Source organism: Ranitomeya variabilis, chromosome 3 (genome assembly GCF_051348905.1).
Source record: "Ranitomeya variabilis isolate aRanVar5 chromosome 3, aRanVar5.hap1, whole genome shotgun sequence".
NCBI classification, from domain to species: Eukaryota; Metazoa; Chordata; class Amphibia; order Anura; family Dendrobatidae; genus Ranitomeya; species Ranitomeya variabilis.
The window spans coordinates 522,767,297-522,785,693 of NC_135234.1; the positions used below are offsets into that span (position 1 = coordinate 522,767,297).

General features: G+C 42.5%; 1 protein-coding gene across 4 annotated transcripts in view; it reads right to left on the reverse strand.

The window, feature by feature from the left end:
- The window catches only part of ARHGEF7 (Rho guanine nucleotide exchange factor 7), a 163,548-nt gene that overhangs the window by 83,886 nt on the left and 61,265 nt on the right, over positions 1–18,397 (reverse strand). For all 4 annotated transcript variants that reach the window (XM_077296997.1, XM_077296995.1, XM_077296998.1 and 1 more), the window contains exons 3-5: positions 15,863–15,947; positions 4,309–4,439; positions 117–318 (exon numbers count right to left, since the gene is read on the reverse strand). In XM_077296997.1, coding sequence (XP_077153112.1) covers positions 117–318; positions 4,309–4,439; positions 15,863–15,947 — 418 coding nt within the window. The remainder of the gene's footprint in view (positions 1–116; positions 319–4,308; positions 4,440–15,862; positions 15,948–18,397) is intronic.

Genomic DNA, 18,397 nt, shown 5'->3' on the forward strand with positions numbered 1-18,397 from the left:
AGCGCTGAAAGGCTGCAGTGCTAACCACTGAGCCACCGTGCTGCCCAATATGCATCTATATGCATATTACAAGTGGAGCACTCATGCAAAATGAGGTGAAGACAAGAGATACCTACCCGAAGACTTCATTTCTCTGACATAATTGCTCGGGAACCATCCTGTCTTGCCACTGTGTGTTCCTTCCCACCAGCCGCCTTCTTCCAGCCGTGTAACATGGATTATATCGCCCTTACAGAAAGACAGTTCATCTTCATTGGTTTGTTGAAAATTAAACTTAGCCCTCACCATCATGTGATGGTTACTGTTATCGGTCATGTCCTAAAATACAAGATAAAATAATCAGCAAAAACATTCATTGTCATTAAATGAAATGTCTTTGTCCACCACCTTCATACTACTGATAGAACAAAGTACAGTAACTCGAAATTTCAGCTCGGAGAACAGACTTGTGACTGCTGCTCCGGACTAGAGTACTATTTGTAACTCAAGAACTGTCATGCAATATATTGTACTCACAATCATGAGGACTTTTAGGATTTGTTCACACCTATGTTGCACATTCCTTCATATTTCACAAGAAAAACAATGCTGTCAAACAAAGGACACCTCGGTGGGTCCAATAAGTCAATAGGGTCAGTCAACCTCAGGGGTGTGCGCTGTGTGACAAGTATAGTTTAATATCGTGACTTCCACCATAAATACCACAATGCAAGTGTGAACAAAGCATCTGCTGGTGTTCAAAACGGTGAATGTACATTTAATGCAATTTGCAGACATATGGAACGGCAGCATTGCCTATAGCTTAAGCTCTACTACTGTTCCACAAGTCTAGAACTTGGCCCCTAAGCTTGGCTGTGATGATTTGGTATGCTGAAATTCAGTTACAATGGCTGAAAAGCAGAATCAGAAGGATCCATACAAGGCTCTAAGATAAAGGAAATGGAAACCGTGCTTGTGGATAGAAGGCGATTTCCCTGTTCAAATCAGAATTGGGCTCCATTGGCTAAAAAGACAAACCTTTTCAAAAAAACTACAGGTAGAGAATAGCAACTTTATTTACGGTAAGTGTACTTGAATTCTCAATTTTTTTTTCATAAAAATTTTCTGTAATTAGCTCCAAACAAACTCAGCAAAACAGCGGTAAACAGCGGCAGCCATTTTTCTGAACTGTAGACGCCCAGACAAACTTAAATAACTAAATACTTTACTCCCCTCACCTGACACCCACCCAAGCCATCTAGTGCTCCGTACCTCTTAGTTTCCCATTCAACTGTTGTGGACATCCTGCTTGAGCCGTTCACTCCAGGCTAGGGACTTCCAGCATAACTAGGCCTCTGAAGTCCCTGCCTGTCATTCGGCAAAGCGGAAAAGGGAGTATAAGAGTTTTTGTTTACATCTCATATTTATCACGCTCTGGGGTCTGAAGAGTCCTCAGAGCGTAATACAGAACACCCAATTCACAGAGAGTAACGTCTCTGCAAAACTGCAAGATTTGCTGAATTCGAATCACAGAAGAACCGCTCATCTCTACTTACCAGTCATATCCCCATGACGTGATAGACAGGCGAGGAAATTATAGGAATGAGTGACAGCCCCATGCTTAAGCAGCCCCCAAAGTGTCTCCTTGCCCTTTGCAAAGTGACAGGCAAGAATTCACTCGCAGAGGATTTTCTCAGGTCAGAGACTATACTGGACAGGGCAGTAATTGACAAGACTGCGGTAGGATCGCTGGATTTCACATATACTATGCGATTTTGTAATAAGGCTTCTTTCACACTAGCGTCGGCACGGGGCCGTCGCTATGCGTCGACCCGACGCACATTGTGAAAGTAATGCCCCATTGTAATGTCCGGGGAGGAGGGGGCGGAGTTTTGGCCGCGCATGCGCAGTCGAAAATGGCGGACACGACGCACAAAAAAACGTTACATGTAACGTTTTTTGTGCCGACGGTCCGCCAAAACACGACACAACCGTCGCACGACGGATGCGACGTGTGGCCATACGTCGCAATGCGTTGCTAATGTAAGTCTATGGGGAAAAAACGCATCCTGCAGACAACTTTGCAGGATGCGTTTTTTCTCCTAAACGACGCATTGCGACGTATTAAAAACGACGCTAGTGTGAAAGTAGCCTAATAATCGTTATATTTATGATGAAAGCTTCGTTTGAAGTTTTCACTCTTCAATTTTTTTCTTTATATGGCTGGTAAGACTGGAGGTTGAGCACTCTACAAACCAGTTTCTGTGCTGTCGGAAAGCTGGGTAACATATATATCTGGTCACTCATACCTGCCTAGGAAATATAACGATACACAGAAGAAAAAAGGAAAAAGAAAATACACAATGCATAAATTCTCAATGGGAATATACTATAAGCCACTGTGCAGACATCTGTTGAGCACAATAACGTAATGATTCTGAACATTAAGGACCTTGGATCCATGGACAAGCTTATTCCAATGCATTTCCTGGTGGGCAGTCTCTAAGAAAAATATGTACGATGCCAAGACACACTAAGCAAAGCAAAAACGTGCTATTTGCTGGAAGATATTAAACTTAGAAAATTAAGAAAGCAATTTCATAAGGATGAATTATAAATCAAATCCGAGGTTATGTGAGGTTATGGTTAATGTTTAGAAATCCTGATGGATGAGAATTTATAGCGTCCTTACAGCCCAGGAATAAAGAAGTCACATAAAATAATGTACATATATAAGAGGCATCGTGATTACTCGCTAATCCCGCCCCCTGCACAGTAGCTCCACCCACACACATCACCACACAATCCCGCCCCCCACATTACCACACATAATCTCGCCCCCCACCACATTACCAGATAATTCCGCCCCCTGCACAGTAGCTCTGCCTCCCCACCCCATCACCACACATAATCCCGCCCCCCCACACTACCACACATAATCCCGCCCCCCACTGCATTACCACATAATCCCCAACACATTACTACAGATAATCCCGCCCCCACATTACCACACATAAACCCGCCCCCACCACATTACCACACATAATCCCGCCCCCCACCACATTACCACACATAATCCCGCCCCCCCACTATATTACCACATAATCCCGCCCCCCACCATATTACCACACGAAGCTCCGTCCCCACACATTACCACACGAGGCTGCGTCCCCACACATTACCACACGAGGCTCCGTCCTCACACATTACCACACGGGGCTCCGTCCTCACACATTACCACACGAGGCTCCGTCCCCACACATTACCACACGAGGCTCCGTCCTCACACATTACCACACGAGGCTCCGTCCTCACACATTACCACACGAGGCTCCGTCCTCACACATTACCACACGAGGCTCCGTCCTCACACATTACCACACGAGGCTCCGTCCTCACACATTACCAAATGAGGCTGCGTCCCCACACATTACTACACGAGGCTCTGTCCTCACACATTACCGCACGAGGCTCCGTCCCCACACATTACTACACGAGGCTCTGTCCTCACACATTACCACACGAGGCTCTGTCCCCACACATTACCACACGAGGCTCTGTCCCCACACATTACTACACGAGGCTCTGTCCTCACACATTACCACACGAGGCTCTGTCCTCACACATTACCACACGAGGCTCCGTCCCCACACATTACCAAATGAGGCTGCGTCCCCACACATTACTACACGAGGCTCCGTCCTCACACATTACCGCACGAGGCTCCGTCCCCACACATTACTACACGAGGCTCTGTCCTCACACATTACCACACGAGGCTCTGTCCCCACACATTACCACACGAGGCTGCGTCCCCACACATTACTACACGAGGCTCTGTCCTCACACATTACCACACGAGGCTCTGTCCTCACACATTACCACATGTGGCTGCGTCCCCACACATTACCACACGAGGCTGCGTCCCCACACATTACTACACGAGGCTCTGTCCTCACACATTACTACACGAGGCTCTGTCCTCACATATTACCATACAAGGCTCCGTCCTCACACATTACCACACGAGGCTCCGTCCCCACACATTACCACACGAGGCTGCGTCCACACACATTACCACACAAATCCAGTTTGCTTTTGATTTTACACTGTGAATAAAATGTATTAGTATTATTCTGATTTTTAATTATTATTATTGTTATTAACTTCATTTTAAGTTAATTTACCACCTGCATAAGCGCTATTGAATGTGGTCATTATTTACTTTAGTTTAATCACTAGCAGCGTTAATTAGCTAGCAATGAGTATGCCGAGCGTTAGCTGGCTGGAAACAGCTTGTGTACATATATAAAAAGATAAACAACTCACCAGACTTCGATATTGACCCTGCAATAATTTTGATGACCGGCTGAGTACAGACTGGGACCCAAGGGAATCAAATGACTTAATCCGGTGTGAAGATGGACGGGCACACACAGAGTCGCTCCCCAAGCCAATATCTAAGGATTTAAAATATATACGAAGTTATATTTACAAAGAAAAACATTTTTAACTACAATGACGGCACACTAGACGAGTTAACAGTTTCAGTTTTGCTCTTGTTCCCATGATAAGTTTTGGTGAGTTTTTCAATGTCGTGTATTTTCAATGTGCAAACGATGTGTTTTAGACAGGGCTGTGGAGTTGGTATAAAATGGACCGACTCCTAAAATATATATAATACATTGGGCTCAGCAGTACAATGCAGGATGTGCTGTAAATGTTTTCAGAAGAATTTGGGAATGTTATTAAATTTCCTATAAATGTCTGTTCTGTTCCTGATATCAGGATCTCTCCTGTTAGTTGAGGTGAATCTGTGCTGAACTTTATGTACATGCTCAGTGGTGACCAGTGCTGTGGAGTTTCAGTCGGGGAAATTGAGTTGGCGGAGGTTTGGTTTACTGACAGCCCTGGTTATACAGTTGCAGCAAAGTGGATGGGATGTAGGAAAAGCTCATGCCTACTGGGCTTTCTTTGGGCTGAATTACCTGACCTGCACTTCATTTTTTAAGTCTACATGACAATTCCACTTATGGGTATGTGGAGTTTTCTGCAACTGTTGAACCCATAGTATTGCATGAAATGTGAAAAATCTGCACATCTGGGGGGGTAGGTTGTTTTTTTAAAAAATGAAGCTTCCACTGTGAAAGCACACGTAATCAGCACATGACGGTATCAGTAATGTTCTATCAAAGCCAAATACCAGGAACTATCAAAAACAGAGCAGTTTAAAGGGGTTGCCTGATCCAAATAGATAAATCTGCGGTCATTATGTGACTGCAGACTTATGAATCCCCCCAGTGCACGCACTGTTTCACCAGTTTCTGAGCAAGGACCTGGTATGCGTTATACATACTCCCGGCCAGTGGGTACGGCCTCGCTCTCCATACACTTGCATTGAGCCAAGGCTGCACACCGGCAGTCTGATGGATGTGGCCGACTAGAGGGTGTGACCTCACTCTATACAAGTGTATGGAGAGCGATGCCGCGCCCTCTGGCCGGGAGTATGTATAACGCAAACAGACCATCCGGTCTCGGATCAGAAATTGACAAATTCATAAGTCTGCAGTTGCACAGTGACTGCAGACTTATCCATTTGGACTGGACGCACCTTTGATTTAAAACATGACATAAACAAGAGAAGCACTACAGCATCAAAAACAGGATAAAAAATACATGTGGGGTTGGGGGGCTGGGGAACACAGCCGCAATTACAGGTACAGAAATGCTGCAGAAAGTGCGCAACATCAAAGACTCACCAAGTGCTCATCGTGGGAACATAAGGGGACTAACACGTGTAAATAATGAGGTCTAGAGAATTTATTTTTCTAAAGTCCTATGGGCTTCCAAGATCTCGACCTGTAAGTCCACACACAGGGGAACTGCTCTTTCAAACAAAAGGTGACGTCTTTATTAAAGGCTCTAATTAAAGCAAAGGTTTTGAAGATCACAACTGTCAGTGAATCACTACTTGACATGATTTTTTTTTCCTTGAGAGGATAGTAAGTCACTTACAAGTTTTTCAGGTTTTAAAGCAGATGTCACCACATTTTACATTACAGACTGCATACATTATTAAAGGGAACCTGTCACCAGGCTTTTTCCAATATAACCTATGGCCACCACCTCTCAGTCCCATGTGATGACACTTTATAAAGCTGCACATGACTGCAATTCACCAGGTAAAGAGGAAAAAAAAAACAACCAAAAAACGCTTTTTATATTCACCTACGGGGAGATGCGGTTCTATGCCTCCTCTCTTCTTGCGATGCTGTCGTACTTCTGTGCTTCGTGCAGATGTGTCCTACATCATCCACACAGTGTCCCCTTGGCGCTTCTGCGCAGGTACACTTCTCTCTGCCCTGCAGATTGACGAGGAAACTACTGTTCTGCACATGTGGCGGGAAAGGCCAAAGTGCCGGCACATTGCAGTACTATGCTCAGACCTCGGCAGGGCAGACTCAAGAGCAAAGGGGGACTCTGTGTGGATAACATATTACGCGTCATCCACATGTAGCACAGAAGGAGGACGGCGTTATAAGAAGAGAGGAGACACTGGACAAAGACCAGCAAAGTCCATCAGACCAGACCGCCCCATAGAGGAGTATAATAAAAGCTCTTTATTATTGTCTTGCAGGGTCAATTGGAGTCATATGTACAGCATTATAGAATGGGGATAAGAGGCGGTGGCCATAGGTTATATCAGGAAAAACTGCCGACTGTTTTTAATCTATGTAACCCCTTTCTGCCATCGGACGGAATAGTACGTCCGATGGCAGAACCCCCGCTTTGATGTGCGCTACGGCGGTGAACCTGCATCAAAGCCGGGACCATGTCAGCTGTTTTGAACAGCTGACATGTGCCCGCAATAGACGAGGGCGGAATCGCGATCCACCCACACTTATTAACAAGTTAAATGCCGCTGTCAAACTCTGACAGTGGCATTTAACAAGCTCTTTCGGCCATCCGGCCAGAAATGTGCGCACTGGTGACCCCATCACATGATCGGGGGTCAGCGGTGCATCAGCATAACAACCAGAGGTCTCCTGCAGACCTCTATGGTTGTTGATGACAGATTGCTGTGACCCTGTGGTCGGCGCTCACAGCAGTGCTGTAATTCTCCGACATAGAGGCAATCTGATCATCGCTTCTATGCAGCAGAGGCAATCGAGTTGTGCCAGCTTCTAGCCTCCCATGGAGACTATTAAAGCATGCCAAAAGTAAAAAACAATTTAAAAAAAAAAAAAAATGAAATATTATAAAAAAAAATATATAAAAGTTCAACTCACTCCCCTTTCGCCCCATTCAAAATAAAAAATAAAAAAAACTACACATATTTGGTATTGCTGCGTTCAGAATCGCCCGATCACTAAAAAAAAAAGGATTAACCTAATCGCTAAATGGCGTAGCGAGAAAAAAAAAAATTAAAAGTGCCAGAAATACATTTTTTGGGTCGCCGCAACATTGAATTAAAATGCAGTAACAGGCGATCAAAAGAACGTATCTGCACCAAAATGGCATCATAAAAAACGTCACCTCGGCGACCTACAAAAACATAAGCCCTCACCCAACCACAGATCACAAAAAATAGAGACGCTACGGGTATCAGAAAATTGGGCAATTTTTTTTTTATTTTTTTTTAGCAAAGTTTGGAATTTTTTTTCACCACTTAGACAAAAAAGAACCTAGACATTTTTGGAGTCTATGAACTCGTACCGACCTGGAGAATCATAATGGCAGGTCAGTTTTAGCATTTAGTGAACCTAGCAAAAAATCAAAACAAAAAAACAGTGTAGGATTGCACTTTTTTGCAATTTCACTGCACTTGGAATTTATTTCCCGTTTTCTGTTACAGGACATGGTAAAACTAATGATGTCGTTCAAAAGTACAGCTCGTTCTGCAAAAAATAATTTGGCCATATTGATGGACAAATAAAGTTATGGCTCTGGGAAGGAGAGGAGCGAAAAATGAAAACGCAAAACTGAAAAGAGCGGGGTTAAGGGGTTAAAGGGAGCCTAACAAAAAAAAAAAAAAAAAAAAGCATGATGAGACTGGTGTATTTGCTTTGAGAATATAAAAATGGCTCTATAACTCGCGTATTAACGTGAACATTTTAGGAGTCCAACTCCAGAATAAGATAGCTCACAAGTACCATTTAGTCTCCGCTCTGCCTGAATAATAGCTGCAGTTTGTACTGAGCAGTGTGAGATCACAGCAGCAAGAGGTACACTGACTAGCTGGGTTTATAATCTCTAAAAACAGGGATGATACAGCCAATCTTACATGAAGTTTCAAAGTAAATACATCAGTTTCATCAGGACTAGGAGAAAAGTTTTGTCTGTTGGAACTGAAGAGTGCAGCTGTCAGGGATACACTGAACAGAGCAGCAGCGTCGACCCCGGTGGACAATTACAATTTTATTCCCATCTCCAAGATCCTATCCAGATATATAGTAGGTATAATAATAATAATAATATTAGCAAATACCTCCAATTAGAAATGTAGTATAGTTTAGCTACGTCGACTTGCTTACCCCATGTGCAGGGCATTGCAGTAGCTTAGAAATCCATCCACTAACAGTTGTTCATAAATGTCTCTCTCCAACTGTCACTACAGGAGTGGTCGTATCCATGGATTCCTAAACTACTGCAATGCCTGCACATGGGATAAACAACAGATCTAATCAGGAGAACTATCCTACATTTCTAAATGGAGGTATTTGCTATTACACCTACTACATTCTTATTAGATCTAGCTTTTACCCCATGTGCAGGGCATTACAGAAGTTTAGGTATCCATGGGTACAACCATTAATATAGTGAGAGTTGGGGAGAGAGAGACATTTACTGACAACTGTTGGCGAATGGATAACTAAGCTACCTCAGTTCTCTGCACATGGGGTAAGTGAATCGACGTAGTTAATCAGAAGACCAACACTACATTTCTAATTGGAGGTATTTGCTAATATTATTATTACACCTACTACATAGTGGGATAGGATCTTGAAGATGGGAGTACCCCTTTAATTTAGCCCATCAGAGGGTTCTGCAAAAGCAACTGTTCAGTAGTGGACAACCCTTCTAAGGTGCTAATACACCCTAAACAGCTGTCGGCTGAAAGCCCATTTGGCCAACAGCCATTTCTCCCACATGCACTGTACAAAATTATTAAAATGTGAGAGTCCTCAGTGGTTGATCCCTTTTAAATGGCTAATTGAAAAGATGGCAACAAAGAGCAAGCTTTCAAGACTACTCAGGCCTCCATCAGGCATCAGTATAACAAAGTCTGAAGAGTCACATATTTATGCACAGAAACAGTGCAATAAATAAGACAAGTGACGTAAAGCAGAACTTTCAATGTCAGAAGGGGAGAAACAGTTGTGGCAGTAAATATTGAAACAGTTCATAGATAAGGAGTGTGGAAGTTTTACTGTCCTCCGATTGAGGTGTGGAATGCCATTATACATGCGATCATGCGCCAGCACCTGCCTGCTCAATGGGAATTTTTTTTTTTCAAAATATATATTCATTATGTAAACTAGGGGGCAGGACAGTGAGGGATCAGTGACCAGTCAGCAGTCCGCATTATGACTACCTAAGCAGAGCACCACATGAAGACCCCCCCCACAGGCCGCCCAGGGGCACAAGCATATCATTAACTCAAAACTTAAAATAAGGATTAAACAACCACTACAAGACGGATTTCATCACCCAGGTATCATTTTATTCAGTAACGGCGCCAACCTGACAGTGTGCGTAGGTGACTGTGTACAATCCTGCAGACGGGTTCACTTTATCTACTGGCCAACAAGGTACAAATATATCCATTTCCTGTATACACATGCATGTATTCTAAATGAGGAGCAATGAGTAAGCTGCTGCCAGGCTTCTATGACAGTGGCTTATCTGCTGGAGAACTTGAAGGGGTTACCCACCATATGTTGGGGGGAACAGTCGTAAAAGCCCCATACACATTAGATGGTTAGCCAGTAACGCTGACTTATCTCATGTGTATGGGGCCCTTACTTTTAACTAATAAAAATTGATCAACCAACAGCAGTAAAACATCACTGGGGTCCACAGCATCCCAGGAACCTGCTAACAAAGAGCGACAACCTAATACACAAAGAAGGAGCCTTCATTTTGCAGTTTCTATACAGGTTTGCCTAGATTTTAAAACTACATTTTAGAGCGGTTTTATTTATTTTTTTTTTGTTGTTAAGGTGAAACTTTATAATAATGATTGTTTTTTTATTTCCTTAAGTATGTACTGCAGACACTTTTAGGTTGGCCAAACTAACAATAAAGACATTCTGCACTAATACGGCCTGGATGAAAGAAGCAAGGTAGTGTGAACCATTGGTCATTCCTGTCAGGAAGAAGAGCTGAACAGGATGTCCGTCTCCCACCACGGCCCTGACTTGCATACTCATTGTTCGCTGTCTGCTCCTTAAAAAGGAAGCAGCTGGGAGACAAAGCAGGACGCCCCTTGTGTATACAAATGGGAACAAATATCGCGCACATACCTCGGCCTCGGCTCCACAGAAATAAGGACCAGGAAGGAGCTTGCCCTACGTGAAATGTCCCTAAAGAAAACAACCAGCAACACAAGCTCCGTGTATCTACACAACGGCGAGAAGGCAGACAAGTAAACCCATCCTGCCCTTCTGTACAAGCGATTATGTACGCAAGCAAATCCCATAAACAGCAACATAGCCTGAAGTATTTCTCTTCACATTTTGCAGCCCCATACTGGAGATACCGAGACAATGATATACATTAATTGATGCCCAAAATAGCCTGCGCCAATTCTATCATTACATTTATGAACAAGAGAACCACAGACGTAACCAACACTTATTACAGCGCGCTTCACACAGCTTAATAGCGGAAAACAAAAAAAGGTCTCACGATTTGCAGTTGTCTGGCCCTATCCTTAAACAACAACCACAAGACGGATTTCATCAACCAAGGTTACTGTGGACAATCCTGCTGACAGGTTCCCTTTAACCCCTTAAGCCCCAAAGGTGGTTTGCACGTTAATGACCGGGCCAATTTTTACAATTCTGACCACTGTCCCTTTATGTTCTAACTCTGGAACGCTTTAACGGATCTTGGCAATTCTGACATTGTTTTCTCGTGAAATATTGTACTTCATGATAGTGGTAAAATTTCTTCGATATAACTTGCGTTTATTTGTCAAAAAAACAGAAATTTGGCGAAAATTTTAAAAATTTTGCAATTTTCCAACTTTGAATTTTTATGCCCTTAAATCACAGAGATATGTCTCACAAAATAATTAATAAGTAACATTTCCCACATGTCTACTTTACATCAGCACAATTTTGGAACCAACATTATTTTTTGTTAGGGAGTTATAAGGGTTAAAGTTGACCAGCAATTTCTCATTTTTACAACACCAATATTTTTTAGGGACCACATCTCATTTGAAGTCATTTAGAGGGGTCTATATGATAGAAAATAACCAAGTGTGACACCATTCTAAAAACTGCACCCCTCAAGGTGCTCAAAACCACATTCAAGACGTTTATTAACCCTTCAGGTGTTTTACAGGAATTTTTGGAATGTTTAAAAAAAAAATGAACATTTAACTTTTTTTTCACAAAAAATTTCCTTCAGCTCCAATTTGTTTTATTTTACCAAGGGTAACAGGAGAAAATGGACCCCATATGTGGGGGTAAACCACTGTTTGGGCGCATGGCAGAGCTCGAAAGGGAAGGAGCGCCATTTGACTTTTCAATGCAAAATTGACGGGAATTGAGATGGGACGCCATGTTGCGTTTGGAGAGCCCCTGATGTGCCTAAACATTGAAACCCCCCCCACAAGTGACACCATTTTGGAAAATAGACCCCCTAAGGAACTTTTCTAGATGTGTGGTGAGCACTCTGACCCACCAAGTGCTTCACAGAAGTTTATAATGCAGAGCCGTCAAAATAAAAAATCATATTTTTTCGCAAATATTATCTTTTCGCCCCCAATTTTTTATTTTCCCAAGGGTAAGAGGACAAATGGCACAACAACCTTTGGTGTCCAATTTCTTCTGAGTACGCTAATACCCCATATGCGGGGGTAGACCACTGTTTGGGCGCATGGCAGAGCTCGGAAGGGAAGGAGTGCCATTTGACTTTTCAATGCAAAATTGACTGGAATTGAGATGGGATGCCATGTTGCGTTTGGAGAGCCCCTGATGTGCCTAAACATTGAAACCCCCCACAATTGACATCATTTTGGAAAGTAGACCCCCTAAGGAACTTATCTAGATGTGTTTTGACAGCTTTGAACCCCCAAGTGTGTCACTACAGTTTATAACGCAGAGCCGTGAAAATAAAAATTCATTTTTTTTTTCCACAAAAATTATTTTTTAGCCTTGTTTTGTATTTTTCCAAGGGTAACCGGAGAAATTGGACCCCAAAAGTTGTTGTCCAATTTGTCTTGAGTATGCTGATACCCCATATGTTGGGGTAAACCCCTGTTTCGGCGCACGGGAGCGCTCGGAAGGGAAGGAGCACTGTTTTACTTTTTCAACGCAAAATTGGCTGGAATTGAGATCGGACGCCATGTCGCGTTTGGAGAGCCCTGATGTGCCTAAAGAGTGGAAACCCCCAATTCTAACTGAAACCCTATCCCAAACACACCCCTAACCCTAATCCCAACCATAACCCTAACCACAACCCCAACCGTAAATGTAATCGAAACCCTAACCCTAACTTTAGCCCCAATCCTAACTTTAGCCCCAACCCTAACTTTAGCCCCAGCCCTAACTGTAGCCCTAACCCTAACTGTAGCCCTAACCCTAGCCCCAACCCTAACCCCAACCCTAGCCCCTACCCTAGTCAACCCTAACCCTAGCCATAACCCTAGCCCTAACCGGAAAATGGAAATAAATACATTTTTTAAATTTTTTTATTTTTCCCTAACTAAGGGGATAATGAAGGGGGGTTTGATTTACTTTTATAGCGGGTTTCTTAGCGGATTGTCACACACTAAAAGACGCTTTTTATTGCAAAAAATGTTTTTTGCGTTACTACATTTTGAGAGCTATAATTTTTCCATAGTCATGTGAGGTCTTGTTTTTTGCGTGACGAGTTGACGTTTTTATTGGTACCATTTTTGGGCACGTGACATTTTTTGATCGCTTTTTATTCTGATTTTTTTGAGGCAGAATGACCAAAAACCAGCTATTAATGAATTTCTTTTGGGGGGGGAGGAGAAGCGTTTATACCGTTCCACGTTTGGTAAAATGGATAAAGCAGTTTTATTCTTCGGGTCAGTACGATTACAGCGATACCTCATTTACATAATTTTTTTATGTTTTGGCGCTTTTATACGATAAAAGCTATTTTATAGAAAAAATAATTATTTTTGCATCGCTTTATTCTGAGGACTAACTTTATTTTTTTGCTGATGATGCTGTGTGGCGGCTCTTTTTTGCGGGACAAGATGACGTTTTCAGCGGTACCATGGTTATTTATATTCGTCTTTTTGATCGCGTGTTATTCCACTTTATGTTCGGCAGTATGATAATAAAAGCGTTGTTTTTTGCCTCTTTTTTAATTTTACGGTATTCACTGAAGGGGTTAACCAGTGGGACAGTTTTATAGGTCGGGTCGTTATGGACACGGCGATACTAAATATGTGTACTTTTACTGTTTTTTTATTATTATTTAGATAAAGAAATGTATTTATGGGAACAATATTTTTTTTCTTTATTTAGGATTTTTTTTTTTTTTTTACACATTTAAAAAAAGTTTTTTTACTTTTTTACTTTGTCCCAGGGGGGAACATCACTGTATAGTGACAGATCGCTGATCTGACACTTTGCACAGCACTGTGTCAGATCAGCGATCTGACGTGCCCTGCTCCTGGCTTACCAGCGCCTGCTCTGAGCAGGCACTTGGTAAGCCACCTCCCTGCAGGACCCAGAAGTAGCCCTGTGGCCATTTTGGATCCGGGGCTTGCAGGGAGGAGACACTCGGTACAAGGTGAGCACATCGCCTTGTACTGATTGTCTCAGGGAAGCACGCGGGGAGCTCCCTCCCTGCGCGATACTTCCCTGTACCGGCAGAACACTGCGATCATGTTTGATCGCAGTGTGCCGGGGGTTAATGTGCCGGGGGCGGTCCGTGACCACTCCTGGCACATAGCTGACATCCGTGAGCGCGGCCGATCGCATATGACGTACTATCCCGTCACTGGGAATTAAGTCCCAGGTCCCCTTGACAGGATAGTACGTCATATGGGATTAAGGGGTTAAACCAAAGTCTGGAAGGGTTACTGGAGCAGCGACTATAGGGAGAGAATGAAGTAATAGTCTCCCTACAGCCACTGGGACAGTACAGGGAGCTGATACAGACCCCGCTCGCTACACAGTAAGGGTAAGTTCACACAGGGCGCTTTTTTATGCTAATTTTCAGCTGCTTTTTACAATACCAGCAAAGCCTACGAAATTTCAGAAATCTCATGCACACACATTGGTTTTTTGTGTGATCAGTATTTTGTGCTTTGCTGCGTTTTTTGGACATAGAGCATGTCACTTCTTTCAGCGTTTTTGCTGCGTTTTTTCACCCATTGACTTGAATGGGTGTTGAAAAAAACACAGCAAAAACGCAGGTATCATTTGCTGCGTTTTTGATGCTGAAAATCAAAGGACATTAGCATGGACAAAGAGGAAAAAAAAAACGCACAAAAAAAACACAACAAAAAACGCACCTAAACCTGTGTTTTTTGACGCAGCTTCTTTCCTGCCAAGAGGATCAGGTGTTGCTGCAGGAAAAAAAGCAGCAAAAACGTCCTGTGTGAACTTACCCTAACTGTGCTGTAGTCACTCCCCAGCACACTGACTGCTAATGACGGGAAAGAAGTGGCTGAAGGTAGAATAGAATTTAATTTTATCCATGTAACCAGCAAGTCTGCCTAACTAGATTTATAATACCACTATATCAGCAGGAAATAGCATTTGTGGACATGAGAGATTCTAGATAAGATGAATCTATACTGGATTGGTGGATATCCTCCAGAATCAGACTGAGGTGTCCCCTTCATTGCTCACCAGGAACAGCGCTGTACATTTTCTAGTGGCAGTGCGTGGTATTACAGCTCTCTGTAGCTCATTCTACAGAGGACAGAGCTGACCTACCAGGAAAAGCCACTGCAAAATGTGCAGAGCTGTGCCAGGTAAACAAAGGGGCTGCTGAGGGAAGTTAGCAGCAGGTTTGCCAACTGCACTTTTAAATTTTTGCCTGGACAGCCTTTAAATAAATCAGACATCTTTTAGGCACATTAAAAAACCATAAAAAAATCATTATGACAAGTGATACTTGTCTGCAGCCCATAATTCTGACATAAAGACATTAGATGCGTTAAGTGCAAAATGATAATGACAGTCAAAATAATTCTTGTAAGTTTCTTCAGCTTAAAAAAAAAAAAAAAAAAAAAGTCACAGACCATTTTTTTTTTTTTTTTTTTTTCCATGGACAAGGCAAAAGTCAAATTCCCAAAAATCTGATACATGGAAGCAATCCATACAATATTAAAGTTTCAGGAAACCCTTCCACTGAAAATTACAGATCTAAAGCTGCCTGCTAATTACAGAATATCCTGAAAAAAAGATTTGTATGCAATTTCCAAAAATCATTTTATCTGAGAAGTCACATATATTTGGAGCAGCATTTCTCGAGTGAAATCTACTACTGGTAAAAAAAAATACAAGTGTTAAAGCATGAACAAAGTGTAATTTTAGGCCTACAGCAGTAATCATCATCAATCATAGACTTGTCAGGTGATCCATGCTTACTATTCCGGTAGGTCCAGGGCCAGACCTAAACATGGCAGCAGAAATCCCATCTAGCAGTAGGCACATACCTGCTGTGACTTTATTCAGGAGGACTAAGGAATTCAGCACCTTGTTGAAGTTCTGCCCTTGATACAGGTCATTGGCCTCAAAGGTCTGAAAAACAGAAACAAGTGAAATGGTAAAGTCGGCCCCATGTAAGACACCGTGCTACTGTATTAAGGCTGCTGCCAGAAATGGTCAATCTCATACAAGACACCTGACCAACTAACCCATCTTGTGATTTGCCTTTGCTAGACTATTGCAGAACTGTAATGGAGTTTCAGTCACACAACTTGGATTAACCCTTTAAGGACCAGGAGTATTTTTTGTGTTTCCATTTTTCGCTCCCTTTTTTCCCAGAGCCATAACTTTTTTTACTTTTCCATCAATATGGCCATGTGAGGGCTTGCTTTTTGCAGGATGAGTTGTACTTTTGAACGACACCCTTGATTTTACCATATTGTGTACTGGAAAACGAGGAAAAAATTAAAAGTGCGGCGAAATTGCCAAAAAAAATCAGTGCAATCCCACAATTGCTTTTTGTTTTTTTAACACATTCACCAAATGCTAAAACTGACCTGCCATTATGATTCCCCAGGTCATTGCAAGTTCGTAGATACCAAAACATGTCTAGGTTCTTTTTTTATTTAAGTGGTGAAAAAAAAATTAGAGTTTGTAAAAAACAAAAAAGGTCAGATCAGCTGTCATGGGCTGGAAACGGTGCAGGCTCATCGCCGAAAGAGGGGGAGGCGTCCAATGTCTGATATATCAGTCATTGGACGATAAGGGGTTAAGGTCATTAAAATGAATCTGCTACTGCATTTGAGCTATTAATATGGGCATACAAATCTGGTATAATGGAGAGGAGACAGTCTATCTTCCGGGCAGGATACGCCCCATAGCCTGGTAGAACTAATTAATATAAAGAGATAAAACATGATTTTTTACTGAACAAGGCATCATCCAGGAGGCATACAGGTATGACTAGCTTCAGGTATATACAGTGCCTTGTGAAAGTATTCAGCCCCCTGGAACTTTTCAACCTTTTCCCACATATCATGCTTCAAACATAAAGATACCAAATGTAAATTTGTGGTGAAGAATCAACAACAAATGGAACACAATTGTGAAGTTGAATGAAATTTATTGGTTATTTTTAATTTTTGTCGAAATTCAAACTGAAAAGTGGGGCTTGCAATATTATTCGGCCCCTTTAACTTAATACTTTGTTGCGCCACCTTTTGCTGAGATTACAGCTGCAAGGGTATGTCTCTATCAGTTTTGTACATCGAGAGACTGAAATTCTTGCCCATTCTTCCTTGGCAAACAGCTCGAGCTCAGTGAGGTTTGAGGGAGATCGTTTGTGAACACCAGTTTTCAGCTCTTTCCACAGCTTCTCGATTGGATTGAGGTCTGGACTTTGACTTGGCCATTCTAACACCTGGATACCTTTATTTGTGAACCATTCCATTGTAGATTTTGCTTTATGTTTGGGATTATTATCTTGTTCGAAGACAAATCTCCGTCCCAGTCCCAGGTCTTTTGCAGACTCCAACAGGTTTTCTTCAAGAATGGTCCTGTATTTGGCTCCATCCATCTTCCCATCAATTTTAACCATCTTCCCTGTCCCTGCTGAAGAAAAGCAGGCCCAAACCATGATGCTGCCACCACCATGTTTGACAGTGGGGATGGTGTGTTCTGGTTGATGAGCTGTGCTGCCTTTACGCCAAACATGTCATTTGGCATTGTTGCCAAAAAGTTCGATTTTGGTTTCATCTGACCAGAGCACCTTCTTCCACATGTTTGGTGTGTCTCCCAGGTGGCTTGTTGCAAATTTTAAACTACACTTTTTATGGACTTCTTTGAGAAATGGCTTTCTTCTTGCCACTCTTCCATAAACGCCAGATTTGTGCAGTGTATGACTGATTGTTGTCCTATGGACAGACTGTCCCACCTCAACTGTAGATCTCTGCAGTTCATCCAGAGTGATCATGGGCCTCTTGGCTGCATCTCTGATCAGTCTTCTCCTCGTTTGAGATGAAAGTTTAGAGAGACGGCCGGGTCTTGGTAGATTTGCAGTGGTATGATATTCCTTCCATTTCAATATGATCCCTTGCACAGTGCTGCTTGGGATGTTTCAAGTTTTGGAAATAATTTTGTATCCAAATCCAGCTTTAAACTTCTCCACAACAGTATCACAGACCTGCCTGTTGCGTTACTTGGTCTTCATGATGCGCTCTGTGCTTCAAACAGAACCCCGAGACTATCAGAGTAGGTGCATTTATACGGAGATTTGATTACACACAGGTGGATTATATTTATCATCATTAGGCATTTAGGACAACATTGGATCATTCAGAGATCCACAATGAACTTCTGGAGTGAGTTTGCTGCACTGGAAGTAAAGGAGAATAATAATATTGCACGCACCACTTTTCAGTTTTGGAATTTCCACAAAAATTTAACCCCTTCAAGTCGCGGCCCTTTTTCGTTTTTGCGTTTTCGTTTTTCACTCCCCTCCTTCCCAGAGCCATAACTTTTTTATTTTTCCGTCAATATGGCCA